Below are 19,784 nucleotides of genomic sequence, written 5' to 3' on the forward strand. Positions count from 1 at the left end.
CACCCTTAATCTGCTCAGATCTGGACGAGCTTATGTTAACAGAAGCTCAAATTTACTGTAATGACAGCATATTTACATTGACTAAAACTACGAAATCAATATGTAAATGTAATGTTTGTTGTAGCTAACTGGAGAAGATTGGAAATGTGTGGAGTGGGAAAGATGGATGCATATGTAATGGGGCTGAGCAGAAGGATGAGAGAGTTGTGTGCATGTGTGTGAGTCAGAGGGAGAGAGAGAGAGAGACAGAGAGAGACAGAGAGAGAGAGAAAGGAGAATGGAAGGGGTAGGGACACATAAATAAGGATCTTGCTAATATCATGATTATGTTTGGACACAGTCCCGAGCTGGTGCTGGCAGGAAGCTCGACTTCTAAATAGACAGAAATAGAGGGTAAACTGAGTGGAAGTGTTACTCTGTCCTTCCAGGCAAAAAAAGGAACATCTTATCAGTCATTTATGGCAGAGTGACAAGCCATTTGGTGCATCAGGGGTGGAGTTCTGTTCAAGATTAACTTCACTTCACACAAATAAGATCACTTATTGTGCTCTTTAGTACAAATATAGCTACTCCAATAACGAATACATAAAGGGCAAAAAAAAACCTGCCACCCATTACAAGTTATACCTTTACCACTGATGTTGTCAAAGCTGCTGTCTTCTGACAAAAGCAGGCCCTCAAGCAGTAAAGGGTTGAAATGTGGATTTCTCAGTGTTTGCTTCTGCCTTCAGAGGTCTATTTCTCACTCAACACACACACCAGGTGACATCTAGGTCGGCCTGCAGCATCTCTGGAGGTAGTTGACATGGCATAAGTGTACTGGGAGGAAAATGTCATTTAACTTTATGGACAGAATATGGAGCGTTTTGCAGGGGAGAAGAGCAGGCTAAACAGATTGGTTTCATTCTGAGGTAAGCCCATCGCCTAAGCTGCGAGTCCCCACGGCACAGAGCAGACTCTAGACCTTATTAAACTAGCAGTGCCAGACACAGAGGCATGCACACAATGTGACATGTGCCTGCAAAACACAAATACCCATACACACACACACACACACACTTAGTTACATACACAGTCTAAGCCACCTCTGACACGCCTGCTACCATAATGTGGGTTTTTACTGCTTAGACTCAAACGTAGAAATGGAAAACGTAGTGGACCTATTTGTAAATACAGATGTTCCTCTAATATGTACAGAGGAGGTTGTGAAGCGCACACACGGGGTCTTCTTACCTCTTCCACATTTTGCATCCGCAACAAAGCAGCAGGATGTGAAAGCGTTCCGGCTCTGCCCTGTTTTGGTCTGCCATCTCGTCCCCAACTTAACCAGCAACTGAATCCTTACATACTCCCCATCTCACCCAGTGAAGCTAACCAGCTAGCCATTTACAGAGCATATGTGTATCTGCTGTTAGATAGCAGACACAACGAGTGGTCAGAAAAATAAATAAATGAAACTAAACTCAAAACGAATGAATCATTTTAGTTAGTTGAAAATTCTCCGAGTTCAAAATAAGACAACCTTTCATTTGGGAAACACGCTCACTGAGAGCAGGAGCAGAGAACAAACAAGGAGGGAAACAGGCTCCATTGAAATATTCATCAGACTTCATCATTTATGCAAGAGCGCTGCTCCTCCTCAACAACCGATTGTATTCAGAAGCAAACATCAACATGGCCACAGGAAAAAAACCTTTTTTGGATGGGGTTTTAACGCTGCAGTAATAACTGCACATCATATCGCTAACTAAATAACTACCTGGGATGGATTGGTACTCAAAGGAAAATCTCCCCAAGCCTCAAGATTTATTTCTAATCAAACAAGACAACTAAGAGGAGTTTACTCAGCAGGATCATAATGACAGCAGCAGTATTTAATCAGTCGGTTTGGTTTAGGGATGTGTGCTGCATAAGCCGAGCTCTACAAAGTAATTGCCAGGAATATTACCATTTATGGGACATTTGCATTTTCACTCAGCAACATTTTGAAGCAAATAAACAGTGGGAAATTAAATTTGGTGGAATAACTGTGTTGTCAGAATGCAACGAAAATCTACTAAATACAGTTGAAACAACAATGGATTCACCAACTACTTTCAAAAATATAAACCAGAACTCACAGACAATAGTTTGATTTCATTATTACACAAATAATAACCACAAATGTTACACATGCAGTACATTTTTCTACCTTTTATGTATGTTAAATGTCTAATTTAACAATAATTTTCATTTGTAGAATGGGCAGTATTAATTATAACCTTTTAACAATAAAATATCAAGTTAAGTCACAAAATGTGTCTGTTGAATAAAAAGGTAACATTTGGATCAATATTAATTTGGATCAATGTACATATGTGGGTGCTGATACCAGATCATATGCATTCACATAACCATAACACATTAGTATACGGAATTGTTAAGCAGTGCACATTGCGTTTACTGTGCATATACTGTGTGACCACAGTTTACTGATACTGCAGGTTAACAGTTTGTCTGGTGCTACCCTATACTCTAATCTGTCACCTATAGTCTCCTACGGCAGTAAGATCACAGAAACACCACACACACACACTCACAGAGTAATACACAAATGCATGTGCATGTGCATACACACTGGAGACCACCCACTCCCACTCCCCAAGTGCCACAACCAAAATAGCGGACACATAATAATGAGCTCCTGACACCCAAAATGATATCCATAACACTTGGGGAAATGGCAACGGCGCTGCTAAAAAGACACAGCAGTTACTGGGAGAGTGAGAAGACAGAGACAGGCAGAAACAGTGAGGGAGGGAAAACTGAGGAGATGAGGGCTATTAGCTGCCAACACAATATAACTACCACTTAGCCTAACGAGCAGGAAAAGCAGCAAACTGCCAAATGACTTCTTTTACAAGCGCTCCGGTGACACGTGGACGCTTCTTTGGCTGCTAACACGACAAAATGTAGGGAAAGCCATAACATTCACTTTGAACACAATAATATGTGAGATAAGACCATGTACAGCAAAGGTACTTTTTAAACAACACTCCTATATTTTATTCATTAAAATTAACATAACAAATTTAAACTGTTCAGTAACAGTCGTGAATAAAAAATGAATTCCCATGAATAATTCGATTTGATTTTTTTGAGTATGAGACACAACTGTCATCAGAGAGGGGCTAATTAATAACAAGCGGAACAAGCTTCTAAAAATACCCGACACGCCTTTAATAATTACATAAGCAGCACAGTACATCCTCAACTACTTCATTTGCCCTAGACCACAATCTGAATTGGCCCAAACTTGCACAACAAACAACTAACAATATAGAAAGCAAAATATAAACCCCATCCTTTCTCCTCCATCATTCCTCTTAAGAAGACGATTTTTAGCAGACGCTGAGGAAAGGACATTCACACCTCCAACCTCCAGCTGCGATTGTATTACTGCCATGGCTCGACACTGAGCTGCCTGACATTTCAGAAGAAAGGTTGCTAATACTGCCGCGCATTCACTCAGATGAACAGAGATACTGGACAGAGAACACTGACTTAATGAAGCTTCCTCAACAAATGTCTATTGTCACAGGGAATGAGGGGCAACGTGACAGACTGGTGCATTTTAAAAAAAGTGAACAAACAGCAGATATGAAATATAAATAACCTATCATGAGTCTCTAAGGAGCAAAGTGTAAAATAACATTTAGTAAGCAACAATGTCTGTGTGAAAAGTAGAAAACGGAGGAGGAAATTATTATTTACACAACAAAGACTGTGGCGGTAGACGGCCCTCTCAAATGTCACAATAGATGTGAGGATATGAACATTCACTGGCAGGTCAAATCTCTATTAATATACCACTGGAAATGGTATTTACTGCCTGGGTTCTGCAGAGGGCTTCTCATAACTGGACACACACCGCCCCCTGGTGTTCACCTTTAAATGCTGCTCCTACACCAGCAGCAAGCATTTTGAATATCTATGTATGGAGGCTTCAGAAGGTCACCTTCAGTCCAGCAAATATGTATATTTCATATAGATATAGATTTAAGTTAGGGTCGATTTAGAACATATTCTTTTACTCAGTTTAAAATTAAATAAAACCTTGTGACAAAGTGTTTCTAGAGAAGTCACTCATGAACTGTGAGCACCATCCAAGTAGAAATGAGCAAACTGCCCAAAGCACTCCAAGCTACAATTTCTGCCAAGGGGCTTAGGAGGACAAAATTAGAAAGCTTTCACGTGTTAATTTCCTAAAATTTTGCACCAAGCATAAATGTTATGGAAAGTTAATGTACTGTAAAGGCAGGACAAGAGAGTTAGTATCAGAACTCAATACCTGTTTTTGCTGGTACTGGCAGACGAGGGGATATCAGGAGTCGTGACATGCAGCCTGTTGTTCTTGGGGAGATGTAAACTTCTCAGCACCGTCTGATTGCATACAAAGACACATACATACACACTTTCAGCTCAAGTGGCTCAGAACAAATGTTTAAAATGAACAACCATGGATTAGGTATAAGATCACACTGTGTGCTAAAGGTGTGCCAGGTTATAACGCTTTTTAATGGCTCCTGCTCAGTTGCATGTTTTCTACAAGTATTTAAAAGGAACTATTAACTCACACTATCAGATACATCTCCAGCCTTCCATCCTTGCAACTGCATTTTGGACACTGGGACTCCGAGCTCTGTCTCAAGGATTTGTTTGATTTCTCCTGTAAATTAGATTTATGCAGAACACTGAAACTCTGTATTTTGATTTAACATTTACATACAAAGTGTCAGGAGGACAGGATGAATGTAATACACAGCCTGTGCACTGGTGTGTGGGAGGTGCTCACCGACTGTGCTGCCTTCCTCCAGTACCAGTTCTACCATGCGCTGCCGATACTCCACCCTGAAGTTGAGCATCTGGGGCTGACGCTCTACGATGTGTCGGGAGGAGGGGCTGATGGAGCAGAAAGCTGAAGCGGAGGACGACGGAGGAGAGGAGGATGAAGATGAAGAAGACGGGGGAGGAACTGTACCTCCTGCTGCTGCATCGGCTGCTTCTGATTGGCTGGGAGGTCCGTACATGCTGGCTTGGCTTGCCTCACTAGAAAAGTTGCTGTACAGACACAACGTGGAGGGTCATATTAAAAATCTCAAGACGTTTATTTGAAGAATATTTGAAGAAAAAACTGTTAAGCTGTAAAATACATTTTCCTCTGTTCCACCCGCCTGTACAACAACTGCTTATTTTGCTTCATTTTTCTGCTCTGATTCCACATATGATCTGCAATTCCCACCACAGTAAATAGTGGCTTTTCTTTCCTTTGACCATAAAACAAAGTATCTCCTTTGTTCCCTGAAGTGTGAGAAGCAACTGTCTTGCAAGAACTCAGTGCCAGACCCAAGCCTGTTAACAAAGGCTGTATTTTATTTGGCCCGCCACAATACAGAGGGGAGTGTTCAGAGGCGTAGGGCGGCTGTCAACAACTGCAAACTCTGCATAGAGACAAGGCCAAGAGGGCGGCAAATTAACTCAGTAAAACTGTCTCCTCCACCAGCCTCGTCAATAACAAACCAACAAGCAAGCAACCTGTCAACTATATGGATAGCCAAACCTTCCTCAACATTTAACTGAGGAATATTTATCATGCAATGAAGCAGTGTGTAAAAACGTGCTGAACACAGCAGAAAAAAATGTCTGTTTATATGTAGTGGAGCAAATGGCCGGGCAAACTAACTTCTACTATTCACAAAAGGTCTGCGAAAAATTAAGGGGCTCTAAACTAACACAGTTAAACTGTTCCACTCCATTCAGCTGTTCAATTTGGTAGAGTCATGCGGTAGGTGGCACTGTTGTCCTGTGCAGTGCAGGATTTGTCCTAAAGCAAGCAAACAAACGTCTGAACAATGTGCCCACGGACAAGCTCTAGAGCAGAGAGTATAACCAATTGAGGGGTAAGTGTTTTATGTAGCTTCTACTAATGCCAGATGGAATTGTAGTTACAGACTTAAAAAAACTTTTTTGCATTTTATATTTTCTTACAACACAACAAAGGAAGAAAGACCATTTTAGAGGAGCATAGGCATAAAATCCAGCTGGCCCTAACACAGGTCACGTCATCACAGTCTGTTTACTGGGCAGCTCCAGCGTACTCATAGCAGTGCCAGCCACTTAGTAAATGGGTTGGCTGGTGGTCACGCTGCCAGCCAGCCTCCATTCACAGCAATGTATGCCCCTAAGAAAAAACAGCGATATTCTCATGGTCCAAGGGCTTGAACCCCAAGTGTGCACATGCGCACACATGAACACAAGTGTGCACACAAAACGAAACGGTTTAACAGAACGTCTCCAGTTTGAGTGAGTTCAGATCAGCTCAGTGCATTCATGAGTGTCAACTAACCGTTGAAGGAAAGTGAGGAGAACAAAGCTCTTAAAGAAACCTTTTCTATTCAGAAACTGTGTACAACGCCACTCTTGGCAGAATGTTTCCTTGCAGTTGCAGTATCTTTTCGTTTATTGGTTTAGCAGGAGTGCTAACCTTTGAAACATCCAGCAACGCCATTTGGTAGATTTTTTTAAATATATAAATTTGTATGTATAAATTATATTTAACTGAATTGCTTCTGTATAGTTGAAATGTTTCACAAACTGTACTTACCGTAAACAGTTTAACTTTAACAGTTTCATATTTCCTGAGTTACTTGAAAGCTGCTTTACTTGTTTAACTACATACAGTATGTACACCAGTGCAACCAGCCCACGCCAACACTGTTGTTCCCAAGAAGAATATCAACGTTCAAACAACAGTGAATTGGGCAACATTATCACCATTACCTTTGTAGGATACCATTCTCCTGTGGTATGACTCCATTGATAGCTGCCTGTAATGAAAGGGAAACTACATTAAACATAATACAACTGCAGCATAGTCAGTTATGTTTATCTTTAACCTCATATTTGATTGACAAGAGCAAAATGTCAAAAAATGACAGTTAACTATAAGCTTTTGTTTGAATGGACAATTGATTCTCTCGAATGCTCACTATTCTACAATGCAAATAAGCCACCTAAGGTATTTGTAAATGTTGGTACATTTCATTACAACTGAGCTGTTGATACTGTCATGCACTCAGCTGTATACTATTTATGAGTATTGAGATGGTGGGTTTTAAAGTGTTAAATCAAGAAAAAGAGTTAATAAAGGAGTATCCCTCCAACACTCCACATACAAAAGGCACACAAGCAGATTTTTTGTCACAGTTTAAAAAAACCTTTGCAGCTACTGAAAAGGAAATGCAAGTCATCAGATTTACAGGTGCAGGGAGTCCAGGCCCCACTGTGGGTGCTGCCACTGCTTGGACTGCTGCTGTCTGCCTTGAACGCCAGCCAGCATCCATCTAAATATAAACTGAGCTGCTCTAATATGCACTTCACCACTGAGAGCTTCTCTTTTCCCAGACCCATCAAGAGTTAAAACAAATCTTTATCACAGTTCAGTATATCTCTAGTCTAGTCAGCTAACACTGACCTAAAGTCTAAAAATGGACTCATCTACAGACAAGGAAGACACAGTCCTGTTGAAACGCTGAGAGATACTAAACCAAACCAACCAATAAGACCATATCACATGTTTTTAGATGTTATGACCTTGTACTCTGGATGGACTAAAATCTGACAGGTAAAAGAAACTTACCACTAAATCCCAGTTATTAAGCTCTAACAGAGTGATTGCCTCTGCAATGTTGTCAATTCCAGTGCAAGCCTGTAAGAAGAAAAAGAAGAGCAATCAGCATGTATTCACGGAAAAAAATCTCTCTATGACTGATAGCTGCAGCCTATTAGAAGAGACAAAGATGAAATGAATTCCAAAACAACACCTTAACAACAAGAACAACAACTGTATTTTAAGTTGAAAAAGTAAAATCAACAGCCAGCTTATTAAGAAAAAAAAATAAAAACAACATAACCAACTGAACAACAATCTGGAGCTTGTGCAAAGATTGCTACATATCATACAGGTAGGACCAAGTCTAAAAACCAAATAAGCTTGGATTAAATGCTAACAGTAACGCTGTCTATTTATGTAAACAACTGTATAGAGGGCGCAAGAGGATCATATACAGTTTGGCAATGTACTAATTTAGTATTTGATGTGCTTACAATTTAATGAAAATGCATCTTAAATATACAGACTGTAATCAGAACAGATTTAGAAAAAAATATCTCAAATACTGATATAAAAGTGCCTTTTTATAAAGCCTCCAAATTAAGAATTAGTCATTCCATACACATTTAAACACTTTGGTTGACATTAGTGTTTTACAATTTTAGGTAAAACACATGGTGCATATATTTTATACATATGAAATTCAAGAGGCTTACGTGAAAAAATTACAAATAAGGTGCAGCCACTATCTGGCTCTGGTATTATATATAACAAACTTCTTAGCATAGCTTCAGGTCCTTTTATTAATGTAATTTCTTGTTGCATGCTTTGCATCTCGCATATAGGATGCTTTGGAAAAAAGGAGTCTTCCAAATGACTGAGGCAACTTTCAAGAACACGTTTTAAGAAAAGCTGTTCTACTAATTAAAAAAAACCTTACAACTAATGTTGTACTGTGCTGTGTAGGACACACGCACGTGGTATAGGAGTTATGCCTTTTAAAAATTCAGCAAGACATATATTGCAGTCTAGTGTAAACACCAATTTTGAAAGTGTGGAATCAGTCTTGGAAAACTATAATGAAATGGCGGTGACCCTGTAAAAATACAGCTGTTGTGTACCGTCTTCTAATGATTGCATATCAGATATTTCTTTTGCAACATGGATGAATGACTGAAAACAAAATAACAGGTCACATTTGCAGCAACATCCTATGGGTGGATGATGATTAAGGCCACTGGCTGAAATACATTGTTCTGATAATTTAACCCTTAATCTGCAAGTGTTGAAGATACGATTGTTCATTTGAGTGCAAAACACGTCCGCTTCGCCTCAAGCATCCACCTGTTCGTGAAAAGCTATTCATGTACACGGATTAGCGTTTGGACCTCATTACAACAAAGTCCATGTGCCCACAAAATGTGTCCATGCGTGGAAACCTACACTGAGCTATTAATATGCGAGGGAAGTATAGCCCAGTCTTTCCTCGCTGTCTGGATAGTTTCCTGCCAAATTTCGCTAGTGTCTTCGTGAGAATGCCAATGAAGAGGGTTAGAAAGCCTGACACAATACCAGGCAACGCGTAAACAAGCGGACAGCGTCAGCGCCGTTTCAGTTTTAAGCTAACAGGCCGTCGTTGTTTATCGGGCAAACGTCCTTGCACACATCCCACCCACTGTTTAGACTGTCGGGTTTGGACGAGTCTTATCTAAGTTGGTTGGCGAGCGTCAGGGTGAGTTAGCAAGCTGTCAGTGCGTTAGCCTCGCAGGTTAGCCAACGCAGGCAACGCTCAGCTCAGCTCTCCTGTTTACGACGTCGTGTGAGCGGTTGTTGACAGCGGCCGCGGGTAACTGAGAGGCGGCACGCTTAGTTTCCACCACTGGATGTACTTGAGGGAAACAAAACAAGAGACACACACCTGAAAGTCGGCCAGAATCATTTCTCTGTCCATGTTGCTGTCGCCGCTTTCGGAGGCCATGGCAATGACTGGCTAAAAGCAATTCTTCTTCCACTGGCTCTCGTCGCCTTTTCGCCTCACAGAGGGAACCTGAATATTAATAAAACACTTTGCTTAGACGTGGCGACGAGTGACAGGACGGCTAAGTGTCAGTATTACACTCAACCGGGATTTAACCGCTCCAGAAAGGCAATATTCTGTGGAGTAGTATAACAGTGCTCAGTTATCTCCTATCATTATTCTCAGCTAGTCCTTACGGCTTTACGGCTGTCGTAAAGCGGCCACAAATGTCGTGAAGAGGTCGCGACGCTTTGAGTTAACTTACTGATACTGACATTTCAGGCTTTGATCTTTCAGACATATTTTACTATTTCACTCGGTACTATGTTGTTTTGGCTTGGCTTCAAAGGCAGACGCTCACGGCTTTCCCATAACCATAACTATAAATTGTTATGGCCTCTATTAAATAAACAAGCAATTATCGATAGATATGTAGAGCTTTGGACACCCAGGGTTGTTTAAGGTTAATAAATTGAACTGCTAAGGCAAATTTAGGCAATTCAGCTCTAAGATATGTTTGTTACCTTATTGCGAAATGCATCAGGTCATATCCTTCTCATCAATCAATCAATACTGTCAGCTGTTTGCTTTGGGAGGGAGGCGCAATAGCATGCAGACTCTGCCCTGTCTATTATGACGGTGACGCAGCAAGGGCGAGGGCTCACGCGCACAGACACATTTGTAAACAATTACCTATTTGGTTTTATGTGTTTCGGGGCACGTCCTTTGCTCTGGTGCCAAACGTGCAAGTGATGTGTGACTTGTTACTAAACATGTTCAAAAAATGCCTGAGCTGGGACTGTGCGCGGTAAAGGCGCAAACCGTGCGTATCTGCGCACAGCAGCACTCGTGTTGGCTAATAGAAGTGCAAACCAACCAGCGCCATGTGCAGTTTGGGCCCCAGCTTCACGACCCTCTTTACTCTGTCCACATTGGTAGAACAATAAGTCTATATGTATTGCCAGTTGTGCGCATATTTCATCTATTTTATGTGCTAAACCAACGGACTTGAACTCGCTTGAGTTCAAGTGCTCGCATCAGTGTGCATTTAACCACAAGGGGGCAGCAGGCGAAAGGGAAATTGAAGGACAAAAAATGCAGTCGATTACAGTATAAAAGCTTTGTTTTTTATTTTTGTCTAGGTATTATAGAAACTGGAAAAAATTGGACAGTAATTATAGTCTTTAAGATAAATAATATTTGGTCAGGCATAACTGCGCATCTTGAACGGTGCTGCGGTGACGCAGCAGCATTTCTCCCTTTCCAAAGCTCGGAGCAGAGAACGTCCCGCCTATCACCTAGCTCATCCAATCACGCCATCTCATATTTTTTTGGTTAGAATTTTCAAATATCATCTACGAAGCTAAATGTAAGGCCACGCATCCCGCGTCTCAGAGTTCAGTCTACAGCCCAGATGGCCCATTCGCGCAAGAGGGAAGGTATTTCAGCGCGATAATTCGCCTGTTTGGACGTTGGCTCTGTATCAGGGTTGAATAGAAATTGAATCGGACATTGTTGTGACAGTGGAGGATCATGGAGGATCACCGGTTTCGGTAGGATGATATTTGAAAAGGAAAGCTCATAATGAGTGTGCGATCTCCGGACTCCGCGGCTCTCATCTCAGCCTCTCAGTCTCCGAATGCTGACATTATAACGTGATGCTCCCCGAACACAGAAACGCACTTTGTACATTTTATTTTGAAAACGAGCGGGAAGTGACAGCAGATCGCATCACGTGTACATTAATATGCGTGGCTGTGGCAATTTTGTCGCTAATGCATTTCTTTTGTCGTTATTTTTTGTTATTTTTTTCAGCGCTCGTCTCGGTAGGAGAAAAGGATGATATCTGCCGAGCTGCAACACGGAGAAAGGCTCGTGTTATGGTTTTAATCTCGCCTAAAGTACGTTTTGTGCTTTTTTTACTCTTTTTGCTAAAATATCAGTTTTACAAATGGAAGCGCAGGTGACTGAGTTATTATAGCTCCATGTGGGGTTTAGTGTCTCCTGTTTACAAATGGTTTGTTGTACTGGCGTGTTGCGGGGGTCTGATGAACAGGCCTCAGGGGAGCATAACAGGCCTCTAGAGAATAGAGGAGAATATTAACAGATACAGCGTCATTCGGTTGAATTCGAATTTGCCTATTTTCTGCCAATGAATTAAGGTTAATAAATAGGCAGGAAAATTAGAAAATGCTAAATCACAATTTGACATATTAGTCGTTTTTGCACTGTTATTTAGCAAATATGACCTATAATTGCATGAACAGAAAACAAAAAATACTATGGCAATTACAACGAGGTATAGTATAGATGTGGAATACATAGGTACCGGTCACAGACTCATTTGTTATTAAAGACTGCAGTAATTGCATCTAAATAAATTGCAGCTACAGTTGTTCAGTATAACAACTAAGTAACTAAGCAGTAGTCACAAGTCATTCTGCAAGTATGTTTCCCAGATTTTTTAAAATATACACTAAATTATTTACATTACATACATTATTTGCATTACAATGAATATGTTTTATGCATTTAATGTAATAGCATTTTTTATTACATTGATTATTTTTGCAGTGCCAGGTTGAGACTTGTGTAGGTCAAGCCCATGTGTGATGTAGGTGTAGGAGGAGAGATCTGTGCCCCCCCTCCCCAACATCTTTCGATCAGACTTTTCCACACGCCCAGACAAAGGCTTGGATCATTTTAGCTACAATGGCTGACTCCTCACTAAGTGACCAGCTCTGCAAGGCCTCTGCCACAGGAAACCTCCGCGTTGTGCTTTTAATACTGGAAAATGGAGCAGATGTCAATGGATTTAACAAGTTTAAAAGAACTGCACTGCAGGTTGGTAAAAGTCTTTTCAAGGTTACTTTTTAACTTGAACTTAATGTGCTACTGCACAGGGTATAAAGCTTTACATATTTTTCAAATGTCCAGTATTTTGTGCTCATTTTTAGGACTTAATAACTAAAACTCTGTAAGTAGGTTTAGTTTTTATATGGTTAAATCTTTGGACAAATGGTAGAAAGATTTGAAGACTCTGTAGCACATGTGGTGTAAAAAAATACAGGAAGGAACTAAGCATTCAAAGTAGTTCGAAATTCATGTTGCTGTAATTCTTTGAATACAGATGCAGAGTCTATTCAGAAATCAAATTAATGTGTTTCATGAAACATTAAAATATTTTTTCTTATTAGTTTCTAAAGGTAATGGGACGTCTGTCCCATTGCACTAGATACTAATAAAGACGTTATTTTACTTCTTTTACAGATTTAAGTTATATGAAGAAAACCTAAATTAAATTTAAGAGTTTCTAAAGGTGAGTGAGGAAAGAGTAACAAAATGGTGGGGATTAGAAAATGGTGGCTGGATGGGGTGCTTTATTACGTAACATACCTAGAAGAAGAAAGCCTTTATTGTTCATTGTCACATACAATGTAAAAACGAAACTCGTCCTCAGCCTTTAACCCATCCCCTGGGGGAGCAGGGGGCTGCCATGGGGAGCTAGTGCAAAGTGTTCAAGGACACTAGTGTGGCTTTAAACCTCTGTGCCCAGTACATTAGGCATTAAAATAATACTAATATTACTATTACCAATGTAATATGTCTGTAGTACAACTTTTCACACTATACCTTTTAAAACTACTATATTGAATTATCTGCTGATATCCCTGTTTTGTTTTGTGTCAATGCTATTATTGTTTATTGTGTAATTATTGCATTTCATTATATATACTATATAAACGTATGCTTTACTGTTATCTTAAATTACGTTCAGTTTCTCCAAGTGAAATAACTTGGTATCCCGTCTCTTTAAAATAATAACAATTCTTAGTTTTATTCTTCGTTTATATGGTTTGAAAATGTTTGCATGTTAATAAAATTAAATACCCCATATCTATTTATTGCTGCTGTGCATGTAAATAGTAGTTGATTTACATTATTGTTGTAGTCCAACCATTGTGGGCTTAGAGCGCGTGCGTCTGCGTATTCACTTGTTCCTGTCGGTGCGTGTTTGCTTCTGGTGCAGGTGGTGATGCTGGGACACGCCGCCGTGGCTGACGCCCTTCTCAGGAACGGGGCAGACCCCAACGTACGAGACCCGCTCCTCGGCCTCTGCGTGATTCACGACGCCGCGCGTGAAGGATTCGTGGATACCGTGCGCGTGCTCATAGGCCACGGAGCGGACGTGAACGTCGCCGACGCGAGGGGCAACCTGCCGCTGCACCTGGCCGCCAGGGAGGGGCACGTGGAGGTGGTCGAGGCGCTGCTCGGCCTCACGGCGGAGCCGCGCGCGGTCAACGGCGAGGGCGTCACCGCCGCGCAGCTGGCGCGCTCGTGCGGGAAGGAGGACGCGGCCTCCTGTATCGAGATGTATCTAACCTCACGTGAGTAGACTAGAGTCTGGCCTTAATTGTGTTATTCTCAATTACTCAACACAACAGCATGTTCTAAAGGAAGATCCCTCGTTCGTTCTTGACACGTGAAGCAACGTGAACCCGTCTTGGTGGCGCGCGCAGATGCGGGGCTCCTCAGATAATGATGCGGCGCTGCTGTCCTTCCTGTGGATGCACGTGAGGTGGCCCTCGTGTGAAATAAATACATAACTATGCAGCTATTGCCAATCATGCATCGGTGACTTTTGGATTCGGTTTTATGGGTTTAAGGTCGGTTGAGCTGTTCTCGACTGTCACGCGGCCTTGCAGTGGCCCAGATTATGAGCGAATATAAAGGCATAATCCGTGGCGGCATTTGGCTAAACGAACTCTGGTCTGTGGCGTATAAACTGGACCGGTTCCGACTTTATGATTTAGTGGAAAGTAAATACTAAACTACAAGTTTGTTCTTGTACTACATTCAAGTATATGTTGCTTTTGCTTCTGCTACCTAATCGCATTGCTGTGAAGGACAGTGTAATAATTGTATGTTTTTTAATATACATTTTTAGCTCTTTGTGTGTTATTACTGTTCAATAAAATAAGTGAGTAGATTTGATTTGAAGCGCATTTTGCCAAGTGGGTAAAGTATTCATGAATATTCGGCAATAAAAAAATAACTAAAGTAAGTATGTTATCATTACTAAGCCCTGATATTTATTAAACTGTTGGAGGTTTTTACTGTTATAAGCTTCTGTATTAAAATGAAGCTTCTCAATGACAACATGAGTTGTATAAGTTTACTCACAAAACGATAAGGTACCAGCCTTTAGAAGCAGTTATTTATAGTAGTTTAGTAGTAATAGTAGCTTACTCTCGTTTACTGATTATTTATTATAACGTGCATCCTCAGCACTGTTTAATACACTTGTAGTTTTTAAACCAAGCTGGTCAAATAGCATTTTAACACGTATTGTGTTATGTTATAGGAGAATTGAGGAGCATAAATTGTAAGAAATACTGGTAGCGCTGCCAGAGGAAAGAAGAGTCGTCATGTTTTCTCATTGTGGTTAATTTTTAAAGACACAGCAGATAGTGAAAAGCATAAGAACAACAAATACAAGCACTTTGTTTCCCAGAACCAGGAGGTTTTACTTCTGCACTGACTTGTCCTCGTCCGCTGCTCTGGCGCGGGGAGTTGAGTCTCAGGCCGTTTTAACAGTTATCTTCAGCTAAATCAATTAAACCAAATCACCTGACGTTTCAACCCATCATGTTCCATATTCTGTTTAAGTGGCACAACGAAAACATAAGCGTGCATGTACTGCACGCGCTCCAGTCTGGATGTAGCGCCAGGGAGCTTATAGGGAAATAAGCCTGTACAGTCGTTACAGCAGGAGCTGCTCTTTCTCGGCCTAACAACCACGTACACCGAAAGTGAAAGCTTCCGTCGCTTAATCCTGCTTCTTAGTTGACTGTTTATTTCTGTGAAGGCCGTTCATAAACTTTGCGGTCACAGTATGTTTGTGTTTGTCAGATGACAAAGCAGCTTTTTTCCAACGCCCACTATTAGATTTGTTTTCAGGAAATATTTGCTTCTTCAACTTTTATTAAGGCATTTAGACAGATGATCACTCCAGAGTCCGTTACATGCTGATCCCATTGCACCGTTGTTTGTTGTTTATGTATTTATTTATTACTTTAACTTTCTATGTAGTTTAATAACCACACAACACGGGCTTGGGTTCTTCTCAAATCCTATGTTAACGTACAACATCAAATATCTCGTGTATTTGATTAGTCTTAGTGTTTGCTAAGCCTTTAGTGCCGCCCTGCTGAGCCAGAAAAACGAGTTTATAATGCTCACACATTAAACCCCCTTTTGGTTACAGACGCTTTATTTTAAACTTCAAAAATGCTCGGATGAAACTTTGCGTGCGTTCACAACGTTTTGACAAATTGTACTGTTTCGTCTCAGAGGATGACACTTATTAAATAGAACCTCCTTAACGAACGCGTAAATTAACAACTTAGATGTGTATGAATGAATGAATGAATGTAATGCATATTTATTTGCACTGACGCGTCCTCCTCTGCCATCACCTGTGTCCTAATACGCTTGTTGTCTGAATTACTTAATGCCCATTGGATTTGAACATGCAGTCATCATTTTGGAGTTGTTTGTCTTCCATTTCATTTGTACCCGGTTTTGTTTTGTTGTTTTTTTTTGTTTTGGACCGATTTGGTGTGTTTAAAACATAATCGACACACTGTAAAACCGCATACGTTTGCGCTACCTGAGGCAACACTGCAAATAAATAATGTCGGGCTCCGCCTCTTCTGGGGGGAAACTGTAATGTCTACATTGTTATTATTATTAAAATTATTATTGTTGTTGTTAAAAAAAGGACAAATCTGTAAAACCACAATGTATTTGTTTTCAAATTCTCTGCATTAAATTCATTCAAATGTGCACATATTTAATGAGAAGGTTTTCAACTGTTTCTAATTTGTAGAATATAAAAAACACTAAACTCATAAAGAAATGTGGATCTTTTTTACTGCGTTCAACTGTCGGTTACAACGATCCAACCTTGTGAAGAATGTAAATAGCAGAAAATACCTAATTTACTTGATAAAAACAAGAAACAGGTACAATTTCCTCATTTGAAGGCTAATCGCAACCTAGAAAAGTGCTGCAACTTAGAAAAATGAGCAGACATACTGCACTGTTGTGAAATAAGCGTTATTGAATATACTTGTGATAAAAAATATATTTTCTCAGGTTATTGTGTAACGGTGTGGGCAAATGCTTTTATCTGCTGGCCGATCTTGTTATTATAAACAGGGGATCCTGTAATTATCAAACGTAGGTGTTATTATGAAGGCCTAGTTGACTTCATGGGGAGGAGTCAGAGTTTCTGTCCAACAAAGTGTGACTCATCTATGAACTGTCTGATTGGCCAACTAGCAGACGCTTAAATAATTTACACCAACCTTTCTTTCTTTCGCAGACTAAAGGGGGAAGAACACAGAGGGCCTGTGCTACATTCACCAGATGTCTCCGTTCCTTTAGGGCCACTCCCTTGCATATGTTTTCCTGTTTTATTGGTTTTATCTTTCTCTGACAACTCATTTGTTCAGTAACTCATTCTCTGTAGATTTAACATCCTTAAAAAACTATTTCCATAGCTTCATGTTTCATATCCTGTATATCAAAACCACTTCAGTTATTTACTTTTGAAATAAGTATGCAAAACAACAAACAAAACACGTGTTATTCTCTTGTTATGTTTTGCTTGTTTCTAATGCAATAACAAAGCTGATGGTGCAGGAGAAAAAAAGGTGAGGCGTTTTTCCCAGCTGTCCCCGTGATGTGCAGTGATCCAGAGTGAAGCTAAGAAATCCGCAGGTTGGTTAATGAATAAGTCTAACTCATCACTAAGCAAGTCTAAGGTAAGGTGCTGTGATTATAAATCACAATGCATCTCTGGTTATAATCAAGAGCCAAGGTCAACAGATTAAGAAGCCAGGAAACAAAAACCCACCTCACAAACGTCTTCCTGAACTCCCATAAATGTCCTATCGTGGCCTGGACACATGGTGGCACAATGTGTGACACTAAATTACTCAGCACATGATCCTTTCAATCATTAATCCACTGAGTTATAATGAGCCCTGAACATACTTAGTCCTTCGTTGACCAGAGCACAATCTCTTCCTCAAAGTTAATTTTAAGTCTCTGTCAAATAATCTTGAACATGGTGAAGATAAAAGTATTAAAAAGATGAAAACTCACAATTTGGAAAACACGAAGAGCTGTTAAGACGTTCTGTGGGGTGACAGAGAAAATGACAGATGCGGCTTCAGAAACCTGGCAGATGAGGCCTAACAGGAAGTACAGTATACCAGTACAGTGTACCAAAATAAAAGTCTGACAATAGACATAACATTACTAAAGATGAGTCAGCAAACTCAAGTCTTGGAATTACTTATTATTTTGATAACATATTACATTTGTAAGTGAACTATAGACATAGATGACAGGAAATAAGACACACTATCTGCCCAGCATGTTTAGCTGGAATGTCGGTTTATACTGTTTATTTTTTGTCTCTAGTACATAACATATGCATATTTATGCTTACAAACAAGGGACATTTTAACAAGCATCCATACACACACACACACCATTCACATGAGTAAACCTTGATGTTCAGTCCTGTACTTAAAGCAAATCCAACCCACCTTTAAAAAAGCACATGCTCAGCATTCCTGTGTTGATTTGAAATAAATAAGTGTCCTGACCTTTTAGTGGTGCTCACAGTTGAGTGGCTTGTGTCCAACAGGGCTTTCCTTCAAAGTCAGCTTTACAAGAGTCGGGATGTGCACTGTAGGTACGTTTGTGTGTTTGACTAATTATTGCACACCCACACAATGGCGTGGTTTACCTTTCCTCATCCTCATCCTCACAATGCCACTTAGTGATAATCCCACTTTGCCTTGATTAGATCCAGACTGGAACCAAACCTTCAAGGCTTTTGTATCATCTGCCGGACCACAGAGCTGAAGAATGCAGAGAGAAGCAGTGGGTGCAATGACTATAATTAAGCCTGGTTACATGACAGGAATCCAGTCTAAACACAAAGACGTGCGTTTTCTCAGGATGGTGACATTGACCTTTAATCTTCTTCCTCACATACAGGTACACCATTAGTGCACCTCGTCCCACTTTGCTGTACTCTGATCCACATTTTAGCAGCTGATAGTGACCCTCACGTGTACCTAAGGTCATAAAGCTCCACCGTAATGATGGAGGACAATGGACAACATAAAGACTTAAGGAGATTAAAGTACTTAGCAAAACTAAGGCGTTGACTGCAACTTCCATCTTCTCCAGACACACACACACACGCCAAGGTAGTAACGCCTTGTAGAAACACACGCGGTGCATGTACACACACACTCTCACACACCTTCTATTTCAGGGAGCTGAAATGGCTGACCATTTTCTCCTTAAATAATTATTCCACTGACTCGTCTGCATGCCAAATTTGCCTCAACGTTCAGGGAGAAGGACATTTTATTTAAGACTTGTTTTTCCTTGTGCTTTATCATTGACTGGATGACTTGGGGGATGAGTATTGTAAAATATGGCAGGGACCATATTTACTTTATAGCCTGAACCAAAACTGGCAAAAAATGAAGTTAGAAATGAAATTTTCAGCCATGTATACCTGCTGATTCATATCAGGTAGATGCCCTCAGGCACACACAGCCCAGGAGACGCTTCACGGTGAAACCTGGCAGCTCCAACGCTTCCCTCTGTGCCTATGTTTCACAGCACGTTCCTGCTGAATTAAGCAAGTTTAAATATGTAACCAGATGGAATGAGTCCAAACCAGTGTATTTTTTACATTTTGTCCTTGGTTTGAATAAGAGCGGTGGCACTAAGCACTGAATTAACATTTCACACTTGAATAAATTATTCACCATCTTCTGGTCCACAGAGAAACGGGTTTTGATTATTAAATCCTTGCAAAGGCAATGAAAAGAAAGAAAAAGCAAATCACATAATTCTTGAATGCACATGGTCACAAATGTGATTGAGAAGTGCAAATCTCTCTCATTAGTATCTGTGGTTCAACTTGTCTGTTTGTGCTTTGGTCAATAATCTGAGATGTTGCTTTCAAGTTAGTGACGCATGATGCGTTTCATTTTCATGGTCCGTGTTGTTAGT

The 19,784-nt window shown here is 40.4% G+C and overlaps 2 protein-coding genes across 6 annotated transcripts in view; one reads left to right on the forward strand and one right to left on the reverse strand.

Moving 5' to 3' along the window:
• faf1 (Fas (TNFRSF6) associated factor 1) overlaps positions 1-10,339 on the reverse strand; it is a 46,859-nt gene extending 36,520 nt beyond the window's left edge. The window contains exons 1-7 of one of the 2 annotated variants that reach the window (XM_029147846.3): positions 10,193-10,339; positions 9,570-9,698; positions 7,679-7,747; positions 6,820-6,866; positions 4,835-5,100; positions 4,617-4,708; positions 4,331-4,422 (exon numbers count right to left, since the gene is read on the reverse strand). In XM_029147846.3, the coding sequence (XP_029003679.1) occupies positions 4,331-4,422; positions 4,617-4,708; positions 4,835-5,100; positions 6,820-6,866; positions 7,679-7,747; positions 9,570-9,629 (626 nt within the window). In that variant the 5' untranslated portion in view covers positions 9,630-9,698; positions 10,193-10,339. Of the gene's footprint in view, positions 1-4,330; positions 4,423-4,616; positions 4,709-4,834; positions 5,101-6,819; positions 6,867-7,678; positions 7,748-9,569; positions 9,890-10,192 lie in introns of those variants that run through there. The other variant, XM_055508015.1, reaches the window with a different exon arrangement.
• Positions 10,340-10,961: 622 nt separating this feature from the next.
• cdkn2c (cyclin-dependent kinase inhibitor 2C (p18, inhibits CDK4)) lies at positions 10,962-18,356 on the forward strand. Of its 4 annotated transcripts, none has more exons than XM_055508016.1 (5): positions 10,962-11,221; positions 11,484-11,569; positions 12,243-12,512; positions 13,699-14,056; positions 14,158-16,451. In XM_055508016.1, the coding sequence occupies exons 3-5, from the start codon at positions 12,381-12,383 to the stop codon at positions 14,163-14,165; spliced, it is 498 nt and encodes a 165-aa protein (XP_055363991.1). In that variant the 5' UTR covers positions 10,962-11,221; positions 11,484-11,569; positions 12,243-12,380; the 3' UTR covers positions 14,166-16,451. The 4 variants fall into 4 exon arrangements, with proteins under 4 accessions (XP_055363991.1, XP_055363992.1, XP_029003684.2 ...); XM_029147849.3 differs by lacking the exon at positions 14,158-16,451 and adding an exon at positions 17,059-18,356 and having other exon boundaries at positions 10,970-11,221; XM_029147851.3 differs by having other exon boundaries at positions 10,968-11,107; positions 13,699-16,451.
• Positions 18,357-19,784: the final 1,428 nt, after the last annotated feature.

The sequence above is a fragment of the Betta splendens genome, chromosome 4 (genome assembly GCF_900634795.4).
Source record: "Betta splendens chromosome 4, fBetSpl5.4, whole genome shotgun sequence".
Lineage (NCBI taxonomy): Eukaryota > Metazoa > Chordata > Actinopteri > Anabantiformes > Osphronemidae > Betta > Betta splendens.